This window comes from Sus scrofa, chromosome 8 (genome assembly GCF_054392235.1).
Source record: "Sus scrofa isolate SSC_HxYL_T2T_F1_AM1 chromosome 8, Sscrofa_HxYL_maternal_Yorkshire_Landrace_v2.0, whole genome shotgun sequence".
NCBI classification, from domain to species: Eukaryota; Metazoa; Chordata; class Mammalia; order Artiodactyla; family Suidae; genus Sus; species Sus scrofa.
The window spans coordinates 30,822,992-30,841,472 of record NC_139390.1 but is presented as its reverse complement, the minus strand read 5'-3'; the positions used below and the strand labels follow the sequence as shown (position 1 = coordinate 30,841,472).

Genomic DNA, 18,481 nt, shown 5'->3' with positions numbered 1-18,481 from the left:
ACTCATATGGCAAAGCCCCAATGCTAATTAAATTCATCCCCCAATTAACTTAAAAAAAAAAAAAGTATCTTCCTGTGTCTGCCCCAAGCAGCACTGTTGGAGAAAGAGGCAGGAAACAACCATCATTAATTGGGCTCATGTTCAAGTAAAAGCCACAAATCCCAATGGAAACAACACTGCCCTAAGTGTCTCTGCTCCTAATAAAGATAAGTCCTTCCACTTATGTTAAGAACACCACCCCCTGTTCTTCTCAATTACTTTGCACCTTCAATTACTCCTCCTTTCTTAGCATATAAATTTCTCCCTTCCATCAACATATAAACATACTCTAATATCTAACAGAATTTTTTTAAGAAAATCTCTAAAGCCATGGTCTTCTCCAGTGCTCCCTCTTCTCTGTTCTCCTGTCAAAGACAAAGTCCTTTAAAAAGCTGACCATAGTTGCCAGTTTCTCACCTCATTCCTCTTAACAATCCACTCCAATAAGATATCCATCTTCTCCATTCCAATGAAAATATTCAGTCAAGGTCACCAATATCATCATGTTGCAAACTCAATGGTCATTTTTCCCATTGAGCAGCATGACAAAGTTGACCACCTTCTTCTTAGAACACTGCCTTTTCTTGGTTTCAATGATACCATCCTCTCCTTTGTTAGTTCTTATCAGGTGAACTTCAAAATGTACTAGGACCCAAAACAAAACCAAAAGTTTGTCCTAGACACCTCCTTTTCTAACCAAAATCTCCTAGAGTCAAATCACCCTGTCTAATAAGCTTTAAATTATACTATCTATATATTTATGATGCTCAATTCTCTGATATTACCTCCAGGCTCATAATCAACTGCTTATTCCTCTATCTTCAAACCTAACAAGAACAAAGCAAAATTCTTATCTTCCTTGACCTCCAATGTGCTCCTCCCACTCTTTCTCAACTCAGAAATCAGTACCTTCACTTATCCAGCTGCAAAAAGACAAAAATCGGAGTTTCTATTGTGGCTCAGCAGGTTATGAACCCTAGGAACATCCGTGAGGATGCAGGTTCCACCCCCAGCCTCAATCAGTGGGTCAAGGATGCAGCATGCCATGAGCTGTGGTGTGAGTTGCAGACTCAGCTCAGATCTGCTGTGGCTGTGGCCAGCAGCTGCAGTTCCAATTCAATCCCTAGCCCAGGAACTTTCCATATGCCAAACAAAAAAGGTGAGGCCCTAAAAAGCAAAAAAAAAAAAAAAAAAAACCTAGCTGTTTTTTCAACTTCTTCACCATTTCTCTGCACCATCGGCAAGCTCCAGCTGACTCCTACCTTAAAACATAACCCAAATACTTCTCTGAAGTCCCCTCTATTTCACTCTAACCCCAAGCAACAATCATTTCTTACCTAGGCTATCTAGAAAGCTGACCAAATGATCTTCCAGAGTTCATTCCTGCCTCCCACCCCCAACCCTGCATGGCAAGCTGCCTAACCAATTTCCTTTCTCCTTTTTAAGTAATGAAACTCTAATTTTAATCAGAGCAATGTATGCAGCTAATAGACATTTCCTAGCCTCGCTTAAACCAAGAAGTGATCATGACACAATCATGAATAAAAAAACAAAAAGAGAGGTCACTGAAAGGGACCTCAGATATCTCTTTAAAGGGAGCAAATTCAGGAGGCAAATGCCTTATGCCTTTCCTTTTCTGAAATGCAGATAGGTTGTCTGGTCCTGTGAGCACCATTATGACAGCTTAGGGACAATGGTCAAACACCTAAGAATAGTAAATTTAAAGTTAGTAGTAGTCTATTAACACTGTAAAGCTCCTAACCACCAACTCTGGGATACTTCCCTCCAGACTTTTCCTATTTATTTAAATCACTGCTGTTTCTTTTGTTACATCCTGCAAAACTCAACATTAAAGTACTCAACGTTTCCTCATACCTTCAGTGTCAATTCATTCTTCACAAAGCAGCCAAAATGGTCTTTTAAAAACAAATACTAGGGAGTTCCATGATGGTCAGGTGGTTAGGATTCAACACTTTCACCACTGTGGCCCAGGTTCAATCCCTAAGCTGAGAACTGAGATCCCACAAAAAGCCACTGCACACCACAGCCAAAAAAAAATTTTAATAAAATAAAAAACACAAATTCTGTCTTTTGCTTTAAATCTTTAAATTTCCAGTGTCACTTTAAATCCAAACTCCTTATCCTGGGCTTACAACGTTTTATGTGATCCAGCTCTCACACAAACTTACATCTCCAACTTCATTTTGCACCGTTCTCTTCCCTTACCCACAACACTTCAGCCATAATAATAACCTTCTTTGGTTGCTTAGACACGGCAAATTCATTCCCACTTTAGGAACTTTAACTATTTCCTCTTATCTGGACTATTCTTCCCCCAGTGGAAATGCCTTTTCTGAATACCCAATCAAGAACAATTATTTTCATCTGTACAATATTAGCTCTGCATTGCATTTATTACTTATTTATTTGCTTTTTAGGGCGGCACCTGTGGCATATGGAAGTTCCCAGGCTAGGAGTCAAATGGGAGCTGCAGCTGCCAGCCTACACCACAGTAACACCAATACCAGATTCTTAACCCATTGAGTGAGGCCAAGGATCAAACCCTCATCCTCATGGATACGAGCCTGATTCGTTATCACTGAGCCACAACGGGAACTCCTATCACTTGTTTATTTGTCTTCCCTTGCTCCACTCACTGCCGTATTCCTTACTCATATCATGGTGCCTAGCATAGAGGGAGACCACAAATATTTGTTAAAGAGCTTGTGGTACTGATAACACAAAGATGGATGAGCCATGATGCCAAGAGTCCAGTAGGAAAGACAGCTTCATATGACTTAAAATTACAGGAGTTCTTGTTGTGGCCCAGTGGAAACAAATCCGACTAGTAGCCATGAGCTTGTGGGTTCTATCCCTGGCCTCACTCAGTGGGTTAAGGATCCAGCATTGCTGTGAGCTGTGGTGTAGTCAGTGGCTACAGCTCCAATTTGACCCCCAGCCTGGGAACTGCCATATGCCGCGGGTGTGGCCCTAAAAGGACAAAAGACGAAGGAAAAAAAAAAAAAAAGTCTGACACAAATAGCCACCTAAAATCTCACCCAAATACTCAATGACCTAATAATATTACTCTCAGGTATATACCCAAATTCTTACATTTCTGTACCAGCAAGAAGCTAGAAATAACCAAAGTCCAACTCACATATGCATAAAACTGCAATATATTCCATATATGTATATATATATTTTTCCCCCCCTTAAAAAGGAGTTCCCACTGTGGTACAACAAAATCAGCAGCATCTCTGGAGGGTTGGGACACAGATTCAATCCTTGGCCCAGCACAGTGGGTTAAGGATCCATCGTTGCTGCAGCTAGGATGAAGATCAAAACTGAGGCTCAGATCTAAGAATCAGAAAAAATAAGAAAAAAACAAAATACAAAATGTTTTATATCCCTGCTGAAAAGCAATAGTATCAGATAATTCACAATTAAGTAGTCAATCGCAAACAGGATGGTTTACGTGAAAACAAAGAAAACCTAAAAGGTAAAGCACCCTGCGGTCACTTGTGAGAAAAGGCTACATGTGTTCAGTAGCCCTGCATTTGTTTGTAACCGCTAGAAAAATCCATAATCACTAAAGGCTGAAAATAATTAAGAGTAACATAGGCCTGTTCTCAACCTAGGCAAAGAGCATGTTCTACAACAGTTCCAAAAGATTAGACATCTATCAGAGATTTGGGGGGAGTACTTTAAATGTTACTAAGCCTACAACATTTCAGACACTATGCTGGATGCTGAAGAGAAAAAGATGAGTAAGAATCCTCAAGGAGGGAGTTCCCGTCGTGGCGCAGTGGTTAACGAATCCGACTAGGAACCATGAGGTTGCGGGTTCGGTCCCTGCCCTTGCTCAGTGGGTTAACGATCCAGCGTTGCCGTGAGCTGTGGTGCAGGTTGCAGACGTGGCTCGGATCCCGCGTTGCTGTGGCTCTGGTGTAGGCCGGTGGCTACAGCTCCAATTCAACCCCTAGCCTGGGAACCTCCATATGCCGCGGGAGCGGCCCAAGAAATAGCAACAACAACAACAACAAAAGACAAAAAAAAAAAAAAAAAAAGAAAAAAAAAGAATCCTCAAGGAGGAAGTTTAGGATAGCTAGTTAAGGATCTGGCATTATCACTGCTGTGGCTCATGTCGTTGCTACTGCACAGCTTTGAACCCCAGCCCAGCAACTTCTGCATGCCTCAGGCACTCAGTAGGAGCAGAAAGACATATATATGAGTACCAAAAATATAATAACTGCTCTATTAAAAACCTAGACAAAATAATACTAGAGGAACAGAGGTAAACTGTAGGCTCAAGAAAGGCTTATAAGGAGCAGCATTCTAGGATAAGTAGATTTTTCAAAAGGCAAAGAAAAGAGGTAAGGGCTTATTCTGCGCAGAGAACAACTCAACAGAAAGCAACTTAGTATAGCAAAAGGTTAGAGGGAGAGCGAAGGTCTGAGGTATGTTTAGGCATGCAACTAGAATTGATACTTGACAGGAAGTCAGGAAAGGAAGGCTAGAACAATAGTATAAAGGTTTTCATGCAATAAAGGTTATAGTAGCTAAAGGAAAACAAGATCATGTATTAAAAATTAAATCCAGTGCCATGGATTAAAAATCAGAAGGGACTAAAGGCAAAGAAGTAAATGTTAATATGAAAAGTATTTTTGCTGTGTAGCACTGAGAACTGTGTCTAGTCACATGATGGAGCATGACAATGGGAGAAAAAAATGTATGTATACATGTATGTGTAACTGGGTCACCATGCTGTACAGCAGAAAATTGACAGAACAATGTAAACCAACCACAATGGAAAAAAAATCATTATATATATAAAAAAATAAGAACTATTTCTATTTTTTGGAAGCGGCTTTTTTTTAACGGCTGCACCTGTGGCATAAGGTAGCTTCCAAGCTAGGGGTCTAATTGGAGCTGTAGCTGCAAGCCTACATCACAGCCATGACAACACTGGATTCTTAACCCAGTGAGTGAAGCCAGGGATTGAACCCGAATCCTCACAGATACTACGTTGAGTTCTTAACCCACTGAGCTAAAATGGGAACTCCCAAACTAATTTATTTATTGAATGTACCTGCAGCACATAGACGTACCAGAACCAGGGATTAAACCTGCACCAGAGCAGCAACCTGAGCCATGGCAGTGACAGCAGGATCCTTAGCTTGCTGAGCCACCAGGGAACTCCTGCAAACTATTTTAATATAAATAGTCCATCTAAGATATGAAAACCTAAAATGATTAACAAAAAGTATGCAAAAGAGGATACAAAGATTCAGTAGATAAATGGAGGACAGGGGAGGAAATCAATAATTAATAAAGGGTAGTAAGAGAAATTGAAGGAAAACCCCAAAGTAGTATCAGAACAACCAGAAGAGCAAAGCTCTAAGTTGCAACTGGAAATGCTGAAGAAAGGTGTACAAATAGACAATTACCAAAAAGTTACTTTGGGAGTTCCCGTCGTGGCGCAGTGGTTAACGAATCCGACTAGGAACCATGAGGTTGCAGGTTCGGTCCCTGCCCTTGCTCAGTGGGTTAACGATCTGGCGTTGCCGTGAACTGTGGTGTAGGCTGCAGGCGCGGCTCGGATCCCGCGTTGCTGTGGCTCTGGCGTAGGCCGGTGGCTACAGCTCCGATTCAACCCCTAGCCTGGGAACCTCCATATGCCTCGGGAGCGGCCCAAGAAATAGCAACAACAACAACAACAAAACAACAACAAAAAAAGACAAAAGACAAAAAAAAAAAAAAAAAAAGTTACTTTGCACTTGACAATATAGAAGATAATCGTAATGCCTGAAAAATCAGTTTCAATAAGATATGACAGAGATAGAAGAAGCCTGAGTACAGAAACTAAGGAATTAACTGACTGTTTTGTTTGGGGGTTTTTTTTGGCCATGCCCACAGTATTCGGAAGTTCCTGAGCCAGGGATCAAACCCATGCCACAGGAGCAACCCAAGTCACTACAGTGACAATGCCAGATCCTTAACCCACTGTACCACAGCAGAACTCCAAGAATGAAAGAACTTTTAAGAACCAAATAAAGGAGAGTATGTTTATGGTAATCAGAGTAGGAAAAGATTTCTTAAAATACAAAAAGCACATCAAACAGGAAAAGACAAATTTAACTACTTTAAAATTAAACTTCAGTAAGATAAAAGATACAATAAAAGTTAAATGAAATAAGTCCATACAACAAATAATGTATAATAGAGTAGTCAAATTCATAGAGACAGAAAAGTAGAATGGTGACTGCCAGGGGCTGGACACCAGAGAAGTAAGGAATTAGCGTTTAACAGGTACAAAGTTTCAGTTTTTTTTTTTTTGTTTGTTTGTTTGTTTTTGTCTTTTTAGGGCCCCACCTTCAGCACAGAGAATTTCCCAGGCTAGAAGCTGAATTAGAGCTGCAGCTGCCGGCCTATGCCACTGCCATAGCCACAGCCACGCCAGATCTTAGCCACACCTGTGACCTACAACGAAGCCTGGGACAATGCCCAATGCTTAACCCACTGAGTAAGGCCAGGGATCAAACCCACATCCTCATGGATATTTGTCAGGTTCTTAACCCGCTATGCCACCACGGGAACTTGCCGAAGTTTCAGTTTTACAAAATGCATACTCTTGGAGATGGATGGCGGTATTGGTTGCACAACAATGTGAACCTACTCAATGCCACTGAAATTGTACACTTAAAAATATATAAGATCAGGAATTCTCTTGTGGCACAGCAGGTTAAGAACCCGGTGTCACTGCAGTGGCCCAGATCACTGCTATGGCGAGGTTCGATCCCTGGCTCAGGAACTTTCACACACCGGCACAGCCAAAAATAAAAAATTAAATCAAAAAAATATATACACACAAGATGGAAAGTTTAATGTTGTGTATTTTTTTTTTTTTGGTCTTTTTTTTAGGGCCACACCTGCAGCATGTGGAGGTTCCCAGGCTAGGGGTCGTATTGGAGCTGTGGCCACCGCCTACTCCAGAGCCACAGCAACACAGGATCCAAGTCATGTCTGCGACTTACACCACAGCTCACAGCAACACCAGATTCTTAACCCACTGAGCAAGGCCAGGGATGGAACCCGCAACTTCATGGTTGCTAGTTGGATTTGTTTCCCCTGCGCCACAACAGGAACTCCAAATGTTGTGTATTTTACAATTTTTTAAAAACAGCATAAAAAATGATAAAAGTTAGAAATTAAGGCACATAGTCCATCAACAGAGGAGTGGATAAAGATGTGGTACATATACACAATGGAATATTACTCAGCCATTAAAAGGAACAAAACACCAGCATTTTTAGCAACGTGGATGGACCTAGAAATTATGTTAAGTGAAGTCAGTCAGACAATGAGACACCAACATCATATGCTATCACTGACATGTGGAATCTGAAAAAAGGACACAATGAACTTCTTTGCAGAACAGATACTGACTCACAGACTTTGAAAAATTTAGGGTTTCCAAAGGAGACATTTTGGGGGGTGGGGGGATATGCTGGGGGTGTGGGATTCAAATCCTATAAAATTGGATTGTGACGATCCTTGTACAACTATGAATGTAATAAATTCATTGAGTAATTAAAAAAAAGAAATTAAGCCACGTAACGAAAGTAGATAAAAGTACACAGATATAAAAAGAATTCCTACAAATCAATAGGAAAAAATACAAACCACACAAATTCTTAAAAATGACTACAGAAAATACTAAATTTGCAAAAGAAAGCCTTATGGGAAATAAACACATAAAAAATATGCTTAATATCTCTACTGACTAGGGAAATGAAAATAGCTACCATTTCGCATTCATCAGACCAACAAAAACCTAAATCTTGGAAATGTCAGGTCACTAGAATTCTTATATACTTCTAGAGGGAGTATAAATTGATAACAATCATGGTGAGAACAATGACGCAATATCCAGTCATGCACAAGATGCAAATATACTCAGATTCTATAATTCCACTTCCCAGAAAAACCCTTATGTATTCAAGAAAACATTTACAATAATGTTCAATGCATCCTTTTTCATAATCACTAAAAGTTGGAACTATATGCCATCAACAGGAGAATAAATTCTTAAAACTGTGACATGGAATAGTATACTTACTATATACAGTTGACCCTTGAACAATGAGGGGGTTGGGGTGTCAACCATCTACTCAGACGAAAATCCAAGTATAACTTATAGCTGGCCCTCCATATACGCAGTTCCTCCACAACTATGCATTTGGTCACCAGCAGATCTTAGTACTACAGTATTTACTACCAAAAAAAAAAATCCGCATATAAGTAGACTCATGCATGTTGACCAAGGGTCAACTACAGTTTAAAACTGAAGTACAGTGGGAGTTCCCACTGTAGCAAAGTGGAAATGAGTCTGACTGGTATCCATGAGGATGGGGGTCTGATCCCTGGCCCCACTCAGTGGATTAAGGATTCAGAGCTGCCGTGAGCTGTGGTGTAGGCCGACAGCTATAGATGTGATTCGATCCCTAGCCTGGGACCTTCAATAGGCCTCGAGTGTGGCTCTAAAAAGACCAAAACAAAACCTTGAAGAACTAGAGCGATATGCATTGTCACAGATAAATCTCAAAAAACAATGCTGGGAAGAAAAATCATAGATGTAGAATATTACAAACACCTATGAAAAGTTTTTTTAAAAAACTTTGAAATACTAAAAAATGATTTTATACTCAAAAATACTATGTTTAGGAGTTCCCATCGTGGTGCAGTAGAAATGAATCCAACTAGGAACCATGACGTTGCGGGTTCAATCCCTGGCCTTGCTCAGTGGATTAAGGATCTGGTGTTGCCATGAGCTGTGGTGTACGTCGTAGACGCGGCTCGGATCCCCCATTGCTGTGACTCTGGCATAGGCCGGTGGCTACAGCTCCGATTAGACCACTAGCCTGGGAACCTCCATATGCCGTGGGTGCGGCCCTAAAAGGACAAAAGACAAAAAAAAACCCCAAAACCAAAAAACTATGTTTATCAATAATAAAAACAAAAATATGAATGGGAAGGATATACTCTACTTCAGCATAGTAACTTCTAAGAAAAAGAGAGAATGGAATGAATAAAGAAAAAGTTACAAAATAAGATTTATTTATTTATTTTTATTTCTTTGGAAGTTGATAAAGGGCTTAACCCAGTAGAAGGATTAAGATCTATTAAATCTGGGCCACATATATAAAGCCATTCATATATTATTTTTTAATACCCTAGGTCTAGAATGCAATTTTTAAAAACACCTTTAAAAATAATGGTAGGAAGTAAGCAATAGATATGATTGTACTCTGTTCTTTCCACCATAATCAGTAAATGATTTGGAGTCAGAGATCCTGTTTTAAACCCCTGTTCCACCAACAAATTACTTAATTTCCTCAGAGCTGCAACTTTATAACCTGTAAAACACCCATCTCATAAGGCTGTCACATATATAAAATATCAGATAGTAGGCATTCAACTATAGGTAGTTGTTATTTTTTTTTCCGGAAGTTATTATTTTAAATTTGTAGTATGAGCAAAGAACTAAAGAAGGAAAAGAACAAGGGATTTGAATGAAATGAACTTGTCTCATCTTTTCGGAATTACATAATAGAACATAGATGTCAAATGGATGTTACTGTCACTTTCTAGCTTGTAAGACCCAATTTTAAAATAAGGACCTTACAAAGGTATTCAAGATTACACACCACAGGATGAGAATCTGGATTCCACTGTTCAGTTAAAGAAGACCAGAGTCATGTCAAGAAATTCAAAATAACAAATGGCCAACAAGCACATGAAAAAATGCTCAACATCACTGATTATTAGAGAAATGCAAATCAAAACTACTATGAAGTACCACTTCACACCAGTCAGAATGGCCATCATCAGTAAGTCCACAAATAACAAATGCTGGAGAGGGTATGGAGACAGGGGAACCCTCCCGCACTGCTGGTGGGAATGTAAACTGGTGCAACCACTATGGAAAACAGTATGGAGGTACCTTAGAAAACTATACATAGGATTACCATATGACCCAGCAATCCCACTCTTGGGCATATATCCAGACAAAACATTCTCTGAAAAAGACACATGCACCTGTATGTTCACTGAAGCACTATTCACAATAGCCAAGACATGGAAACAGCCTAAATGTCCATCAACAGATGAATGGATTAAGAAGATGTGGCATACACACATATACACACACAAATACTACTCAGCCATAAAAAAGAAAATAATGCCTTTTTCAACAACATGGATGGAACTAGAGACTCATACTAAGTGAAGTCAGAAAGAGAAAGACAAATACTATATGATATCACTTATATCTAGAAATTATATCTAGCACAAATGATCCTCTCCACAGAAAAGAAAATCATGGACATGGAGAACAGACTTGTGGTTGTCAAAGGGGAGAGGGAGGGAGTGGGATGGACTGGGGATTTGGGGTTAACAGATGCAAACTTTTGCCTTTGGAATGGATAAGCAATGGGATCCTGCTGTGTAGCACTGGGAACTATGTCTGGTCACTTGTGACAGAGCATGATAATGTGAGAAAAAAGACTGTATACATGTATGTGTGACTGGGTCACCTTGCTGTGCAGTAGAAAACTGACAGAACACTGTAAACCAGCTATAATGGAAAAAATAAAAATCACTATAAAAAAAACACACACACACATTACCCCATATTATCTGAAAGCCTCCCAAATAATTTACTACTTCTTCACTTAGAAAGATCATCTTAACACAAGCTCTTCTTCAATTTATAACTGTCTCCTAAAGACTAGGCACCATCTTCAGAACAAAGCCCAAATACATTCTTTCATATTCCTCTTGGCCACCAGCCCCACAGGATGCCTGCACACAAAGAAACGTTATCAGAAGTACAAAGTCATGTTAAGCCTTTTCTTGAGACAAATACATATAAAGCTATCACAAAACCATTGAAGGAAATCTTTATGATTCAAGAACAATAAGCAGAGTATGAAAGTCTAGTTAATTTTGACATCTTAACAGCTATCCATTTGCTGAATATTTCAAGCATTACTCTAAGTACTCTTAAGACTCTTTATTTACAGACAAGACAGAGAAAAGTTACTGCTGTAGGTATTAAGCAGAAAAGGCAGGGCTGAAAGCAAATCTAATTTCAAAGCCCACACTCTTTTTTTCATTTTTCAGCCACACCCAAACATGTTCCCAGGACAGGGACTGAATCAAGCCACAGCTGCATCCTAACCCATAGCTGCAGCAATGCCAAATCCTTAAGCCACTGCACCACACAGCAGGATCTCCTCCAAAGCCCACACTCTTAATCACTAAGCTTAACTTACTATTTTATGCTTAGGGAACTAAATATCTCTGCCCCGTGGCAAATTTAAGTTCTCATACCACCAGAGAAAAGCAAAATATATTTAAATACAATACACAATATTGAACTGTCTCCCACTGCTATACTTAACATTTTATTAGTATTCAGCTTTTATATTATTGTTTATGAAACGGATAGTCCCATAAAGCAACCATATATAATGGTTGGAGTAAACTGGTATGCAAAAAGCCTGAGTAGGAGTTCCTGTCGTGGCACAGTGGAAACGAATCTGACTAGGTACAATGAGGTTGTGGGTTCGATCCCTGGCCTTGCTCAGTGGGTTAAGGATCCGGCATTGCTGTGAGCTGTGGTGCAGGTTGCAGACGCAGCTTGGATCCTGCGTGGCTGTGGCTGTGGCACAGGCTAGCAGCTGTAGCTCCAATTCCACTCCTAGCCTGGGAACCTCCATGTGACACTGGTGCAGACCTAAAAAGCCCAAAACAAACAAACAAAAAAACAAAAACCCCAAAACAGCCCGACTAAAGTTCACCATTAAATAGATTTGTGTCACTGAGCAACAATCAATCTCTCTAGGCTTTAGTTTCCTGACCTTATAGGAGTTTGGTCTAGATCTAATATCTCTTTCAACTATAACATTTAACACATTTTCTAAGACATTGTTAAAAGATTTTGAAAGGCATCTTTTGAAAACCTTCAAAATTAAATCACATAGCATATGCTCTTATGTCTATCCATTTAACGAAACATACTCAAAACTGATCTGTGCTACCAGAGGAAAGTGACAGGAAAGGAGTAAGGGGTTTGGAGACTTTTTTTTTTTTTTTTTTGTCTTTTTAGGGCGCACTCGCAGCATGTGGAGGTTTCCAGGCTAGGGGTCTAATCTGAGCTGTAGCCACTCGCCTTTGCCACAGCAACACCAGATCCGAGCAGCATCTGCAACCTACACCATAGCTGACGGCAACGCAAGATCCCCAACCCACTGAGTGAGGCCAGAGATTGAACCTGCAACCTCATGGTTCCTAGTCGGATTTGTTTCCACTGCGCCACGATGGGAACTCTGATTTCGAGATTCTGATGGTGCTGGTAATATTTATATTTGGGTGCTGATCACACTTTATCTTATGTACATCACCATATATTACCTTGATACAAAAAAGGTTTTCTCCCCCAAAGATAACTTAGGTATTCGAACATCACAACTATGTTTGTGTATGTCAAGAGCTGTGCAACCTTTTTATTAATAAATATATAAATATGGGAGTTCCTGTCGTGTCACAGTGAAACGAATCCGACTAGGAACCATGAGGTTGCAGGTTCGATCTCAGGCCTTGCTCAGTGGGTTAAGGATCCGGCATTGTCGTGAGCTGTGTTGTAGGTCGCAGACGCAGCTCAGATCTGGTGTTCCTGTGGCTGTGGTGTAGGCCAGCAGCTACAGCTCAGATTAGACCCCTAGCCTGGGAGCCTCCATATGCCCTAGGTGCAGCCCTAAAAAGACAAAAATAAATACATAAATAAATGTGTTTCTTGCCTAATTTTGTCAATAATCCCTGCTCCCTGGTATCAATTTAGGTGTCTACTGAAGAGATCATTTTCTTATACAGTATTCCTGTATTTTCTTTAGAACAGTCTCCTGAAATTTGAGGTCAGTCTTAACTTTCCTTTGGAACCTAGTTCAAAAACTTACCTACATATATATACATACCCTCAGAACTTCCACAGCATCTATTCTCTGCATCTAACATTTTTTTTCTATCTCCAACCAGGTAAGTCTTTTAGGGCTATTGTCAACATGCTCAGTAAATGTTGCTAAAAAATAAGGAAAGAATTCTGGGCCAGGGACTGAAACTGCACTGCAGTTGCAGCCTGTGCCACAGCTGTTACAAGGCCAGATCCTTAACCTGCTGCATCACAAGGGAACTTCCAGGAATACATATTCTTTACAAAGGACTGACATGCTAAGGGATCCCAGATGCATCTAAATCTATGCGTCATGGACAGAGATCAAAGTCTTTATTAAAAACAAACAAAAACAAAAACCAAAAAAACCAAGAAATGCACCCCAAACAGTATCACTTGGACAGGCTTAGAATTTTTTTTTAACCTGACCTATAAAGCTTTCCTTGCTTAACCCACACCTAGAACCTCATAAGGCACACTATTTAAATAAGCTACACCGAACTATCACCTACATAACTATTTTTCTGTTTAAAAAAAAAATTGTTCAAATTCTGGTCACATTAATTTACAATAGGAAATTTCATCTTTCTCTTTAAATCAAAAAGTATAAAGTTCAGGAGTTCTCTTGTGGCACAATGTGTTAAGGATCTGGTGATGTCACTGCAGTGGCTTAGGTTGCTGCTGTAGTGCAGGTTAAATCCCTGACCCAGGAACTTCCACATGCCATAGGCAGAGCCAAAGAGGAGAAAAGTTTAAAACAAAAAGTTAATGATTAATTGATAAGGGGCAAAGTCTTAAAAACAAAAACAGAATGTTCAAAGCTAGCAGTAACCACGCTATATAATTTTCTGTATCCTTACTGTCCATTCATATTTTAGATAATTTATACTACATATCTTACATAGTTAACAGTCCTAAATGTTCTTCTAAAGAGTTCTGTCTATAGCAGTGGTTCTCAACATTTGGCAAAGTCTGGAGACATTTTTAGTCAATACAATTGACAGGAAGAGAGTAAGGAGGTGGGGGAAAGACTGGCTGTGCTACTGGCATCTAATGCTATTAGTCAGAGATACTGCTAAACATCCTACAATGCACAGGAGAACCACCCACAACAAAGAATTCATTATATGCCCCAAATGTCAATAGTGCCAAGGTTGGAAAAACCATGGTCTACAGAAACCAAGAGACTTTCTTCTGAAGATCTGCAACTAGTTCTATACAGAATAATCTAGATCAAATATATAAAACGTAAAATAACAATACAAAAATCCATTAAAATGCTTAAGAAAAACTTATACAATAGTAGTTTTCAAAAAATCAATTTGTTAATGCCGTTGATTTAAATACTCCTTGAGGATCCTAGAAATGTAGCAAAGCGAAGCTACAATATGAAAAAAACCTGCAGGTACCATACACAAGAACAAGCAAAAAAGTATGTACACTGATTTAAGGGTGTTTTACTTCACTGAGCCTTTTTTTTTTTTGGTCTTTTTAGAGCTGCACCCACGGCATATGGAGGTTCCCAGGCTAGGGGTCGAACTGGAATTGGAACTGTAGTCACTGGCCTATGTCACGGCCATGGCAACACAAGATCTGAGCCATGTCTGTGACCTATACCAGAGCTCACAGCAATGCTGGATCCTTAACCCACTGAGAGAAGCCAGGGACTGAAGATGTATCCTTACAGATACTAGTCAGTCAGATTCGCTTCCGCTGAGCCACAAAGGGAACGCCTATTTCACTGAGCTTTGAATTTAAAAATATTTGGGGGTTTGTTTTAATGGCCGCACCCGTGGCATAGGAAGTTCCCAAGCCAGGAACTGAATTGGAGCTGCAACTGCAACCTATGCCACAGCTGCAGCAATGCTAGATCCTTTAACCCACTGTGCCACAACAGGAACTCTTAAAAGTATTTTGCACATTGAAATGCAAGCAAAATTTTAATTACACGTAACATTTATTTTAATGCTTAAACTAACAAGTTAGGTTGTGTTTAAATCCTTTAATCAGTAATACAAATCAGGCTCCAGTTTTTTCGGTCGTTTTAGTCCCATACCTGAAGCATATGGAAGTTCCCAGGCTAGGGGTCAAATGAGAGCTACAGTTACCGGCCTACATCACAGCCACAGCAACACCAGATCAGAGCCTGGGATCCTACACCACAGCTGATGGCAATGCCAGATCCTTAACCCACTGAGCGAGGCCAAGGATCGAACCTGCATCTTCAGGGATGCTCGTCAGATTCGGTTCTGATGAGCCACAAAAGGAACTCCAGGATCTTTTTTTTTTTTTTTTTGGCCACACCTGTGGCATGCAGAAGTTCCTGGGCCAGGGACTGAACCCATGCCACAGCAGCAATCCAGCCACTGCAGTGACAATGCTGGATCCTTAACCTGCTGAGCCACAGAGGAACTCCTAAGAGGGATCTTCTGATGCCAGTTGCCCGGGACACCCAAGTCCCCCACCCAGAAGCAATCAACACTACCAATTTCTCATTAATCCTTTCACCTATACAAACAAATACACGTATCTCCCCAGAAATGGTGGCCTCCTCCCACTATTCTGCACTGTGCTTTTCACACTGATCTGGGAGGCTATATTTTAACAACACACTCCAAGAATGGCCACTTACAACTTCTTAGAGCCAGAATTCAGCAAATGTCAGTTATCTTTTCACAAAGGCACTTAAAAAGGCGCGGGGTTGGAGAGGAGTCCTTAAACCATTCCTAGTAAGCACAACCATATGAAATAAACTTTAGTAAAATGAAGATTTACATAGGTGACATGAGGAAATACTTGACTATCTGACAAGCCATTCAAATATTGCCTTTACATACATTAAAAAAGAAATACATGGACTGTATTATAAGTTCTTCAATGAGTTGAAAATAATATAATCCAATTATAGAACTGGGCTTATTAAAATATCAATGAAATAAAATATTGGTGAAAATAAAACTATTTATTGGTTATATTCCAAAATTAAATTACCTGACCCTTTTCTAAATGTTCTTTGCAACTTACTTTCTGGAAGATGTTTCCTTTCAGATTTATAAAGGCACTCTTGTTAAAAAAATAAAATGTTTGTATTTTCTATTTTCTTCCTCTGAAACACTTACTTGACAGCAAGATTTCATCATCCCTTACATGTAATTTTAACAATATGCATTACTAAAGCAATACAAGATTTCTTTTAAGCTTCAATTTAAGTACTAAGAATATTGTGAAAAGTCACCTCACAATATGCAATCAGATCATATGAATTACGAGAACAGTACTTACCACTTTTAAGTAACAGAAAATAAAGCGTTAAAATCTTATATTTCAGGCTTGTACAACCATATTAGAGAAATGTTTTAGGCTACTAGCAATATTACCCGCAATCTTCTATTAGGAATATATATGTCAACTATCCTGGAATATATTTTCTTATTAAACAAGAATTTAGAATCATTGTTTCATTGTATTGTCAGTACAAGCATTTATGACTCTATTTCTACAATGTACCACAAAAATACAAAGTCATCCTTCCATTCAGAGTTTTGGCACCTGAACAAATACAGAGGTCAGAGTTCATACACATGCTCGGTAAAACCAATTATTACTCACATAACTATTACATTCAATAAATCTGCTGGTGTTTGGCATTTTTTAGTAATTTTAAAGAATTTTCTGCAAGTCTAATTGGAAAGACTCGGTGGCACAAATATAGTTCAAGTGCTATCAGACTTATATCCAGAATTCATCACATACTTAGAATGCTAAATTTCACAAATCACTGAGCTCGTCAAAGTATTGATATAAGAGAAAAACACATATAGTAATGATACTTTCAATAATGGTGTGTGATATTTTGAAAATAACCATTCAATATGCTCAATCTTTCTTTGTTGAATCCAACAAGGAAAAACAACCTAGCATTCTCGTTGATTTGGGTATGAAAAATTACACTGATTCATAATTGAGTCAAATTACTAAATTACTAAAACATTTAAAACATATTAATAAATGTGGCCAACACTAGAGTGTTCTACAGGACTCAAGAGGAGCTTGAGACAAAAAAACTTTTTAATCCTTTCAGATAGATGTTGGGATAAGGAGATATAACAATGTATTTATTAATCTGCTGAAATGTCATGTTTAATAAGGAGATATAACAATGTATTAATCTGCTGAAACCTCATGTTTTTTTTAATAGCACTGTTTTTCAATAGTAAGAATCAAGTTAACTATGAGGGACATCATAATGAAGTTTCATGGCACAACACAGCAGTGTCACAGAGGCAATGTCTTAAAACAGACTCTGATCTGTAACTTGTAAACATTTTAAAATAAGCTACTCATACACTCCATTATATGTCCTAATCCCAGCTATAAATATTTAAATGTCTTTAACACACCAAACAACCTGCCTTTACCTAGTCAAAAAGCTTTAGGTGCCTACAAAAAAGAGGCCTAGGATTTGGGGGTAAGTGGAAATGAGATAATTCTCTAACATGGAATTAATTTCCTATCTCAAGTGGCAATGCCCTTATCCCCCACTTAAACAATATAGACAGTACCCCATTATGTCTTGCTCTCTCTTCCAACACCCAACTAAAAGGGAGTAACTCTGAACGGCCTTCTTTCATCAATACCTAGGAACTCTCATCGCTCCTTCCCTAAGGAAAGGACAGCGGCGGCCAGATCGGCTACAACCCAGAATACCCTTAAAAGTGAGGGCCTTTGAGCAGCGCAGCTCTCGGGATCCAGTTACCACCTTTCCCCTTCCCCCAACCTACTTCCCGGGTTTTCTCAGGCTCGGCCTGCTCACTCCCCACCCTACAACCACACTTCCAGCTGTTGCCACTATCTAGGGGCTCTTTCAAGAGCTCACACCCCGCGTCTAAGCGCCCCCTTCTCCATCTGCCCCCCCCAATCTGATTCCTCTCCAGATCACCCGCCCGCGAGACCGTCCATCCCAGGGCCCTGGAAGGGGAGGGGAAGGCGGCGGAAGGAGGGGGAGACTGCTGCTTCCCCACAGGCAGAAGGGCGGCCGCAAAGAGGGCCACTCGGGCGTTACTAGGGATATTGGGGACGCCAGTGGAAGGACCCTCCCGCCATGGGCTGAGGTGGGGGACGTTCGGGAGTTCATTTCTGACCTCCTCGCTCTTCAGCACCTCCTTGAACTCCCGCTTGATTCGCTGCACCGCGATGTTGGCCATGTCTCCGCCCGCAGCTGATTCGTACCCGCCTCCTCCGCCACCGCTACGACCACCGCCACCGCCGCCACCTCTTCCTCCACCGCCTCCTCCCTCGGCGATTCACACCAGAGCACACGAACGCTGCCACTGCCACTCCGGCCGCCGCGCTCTCCTCAGTGTGGAATCACCTCCGCGCCCGGCCACCAAAATGGCGCCAGGTCCGCGCCTGCGCACGACGCTGACC

At 40.2% G+C, this 18,481-nt stretch overlaps 1 protein-coding gene and 1 long non-coding RNA gene across 3 annotated transcripts in view; both read right to left on the bottom strand.

Annotated features, from left to right (window-relative positions):
• UBE2K (ubiquitin conjugating enzyme E2 K) overlaps positions 1-18,258 on the bottom strand; it is a 71,046-nt gene extending 52,788 nt beyond the window's left edge. Inside the window, exon 1 of the mRNA NM_001078671.1 lies at positions 18,196-18,258. Coding sequence (NP_001072139.1) covers positions 18,196-18,258 — 63 coding nt within the window. The remainder of the gene's footprint in view (positions 1-18,195) is intronic.
• On the bottom strand, positions 1,478-6,880 carry LOC146400396 (uncharacterized). Of its 2 annotated transcripts, none has more exons than XR_014812333.1 (2): positions 3,099-6,880; positions 1,478-2,509 (listed from the first exon to the last, which is right to left on the bottom strand). It is a non-coding gene; the product is annotated as an uncharacterized LOC146400396 (long non-coding RNA). The 2 variants fall into 2 exon arrangements; XR_014812334.1 differs by having other exon boundaries at positions 3,273-4,122.
• Positions 18,259-18,481: the final 223 nt, after the last annotated feature.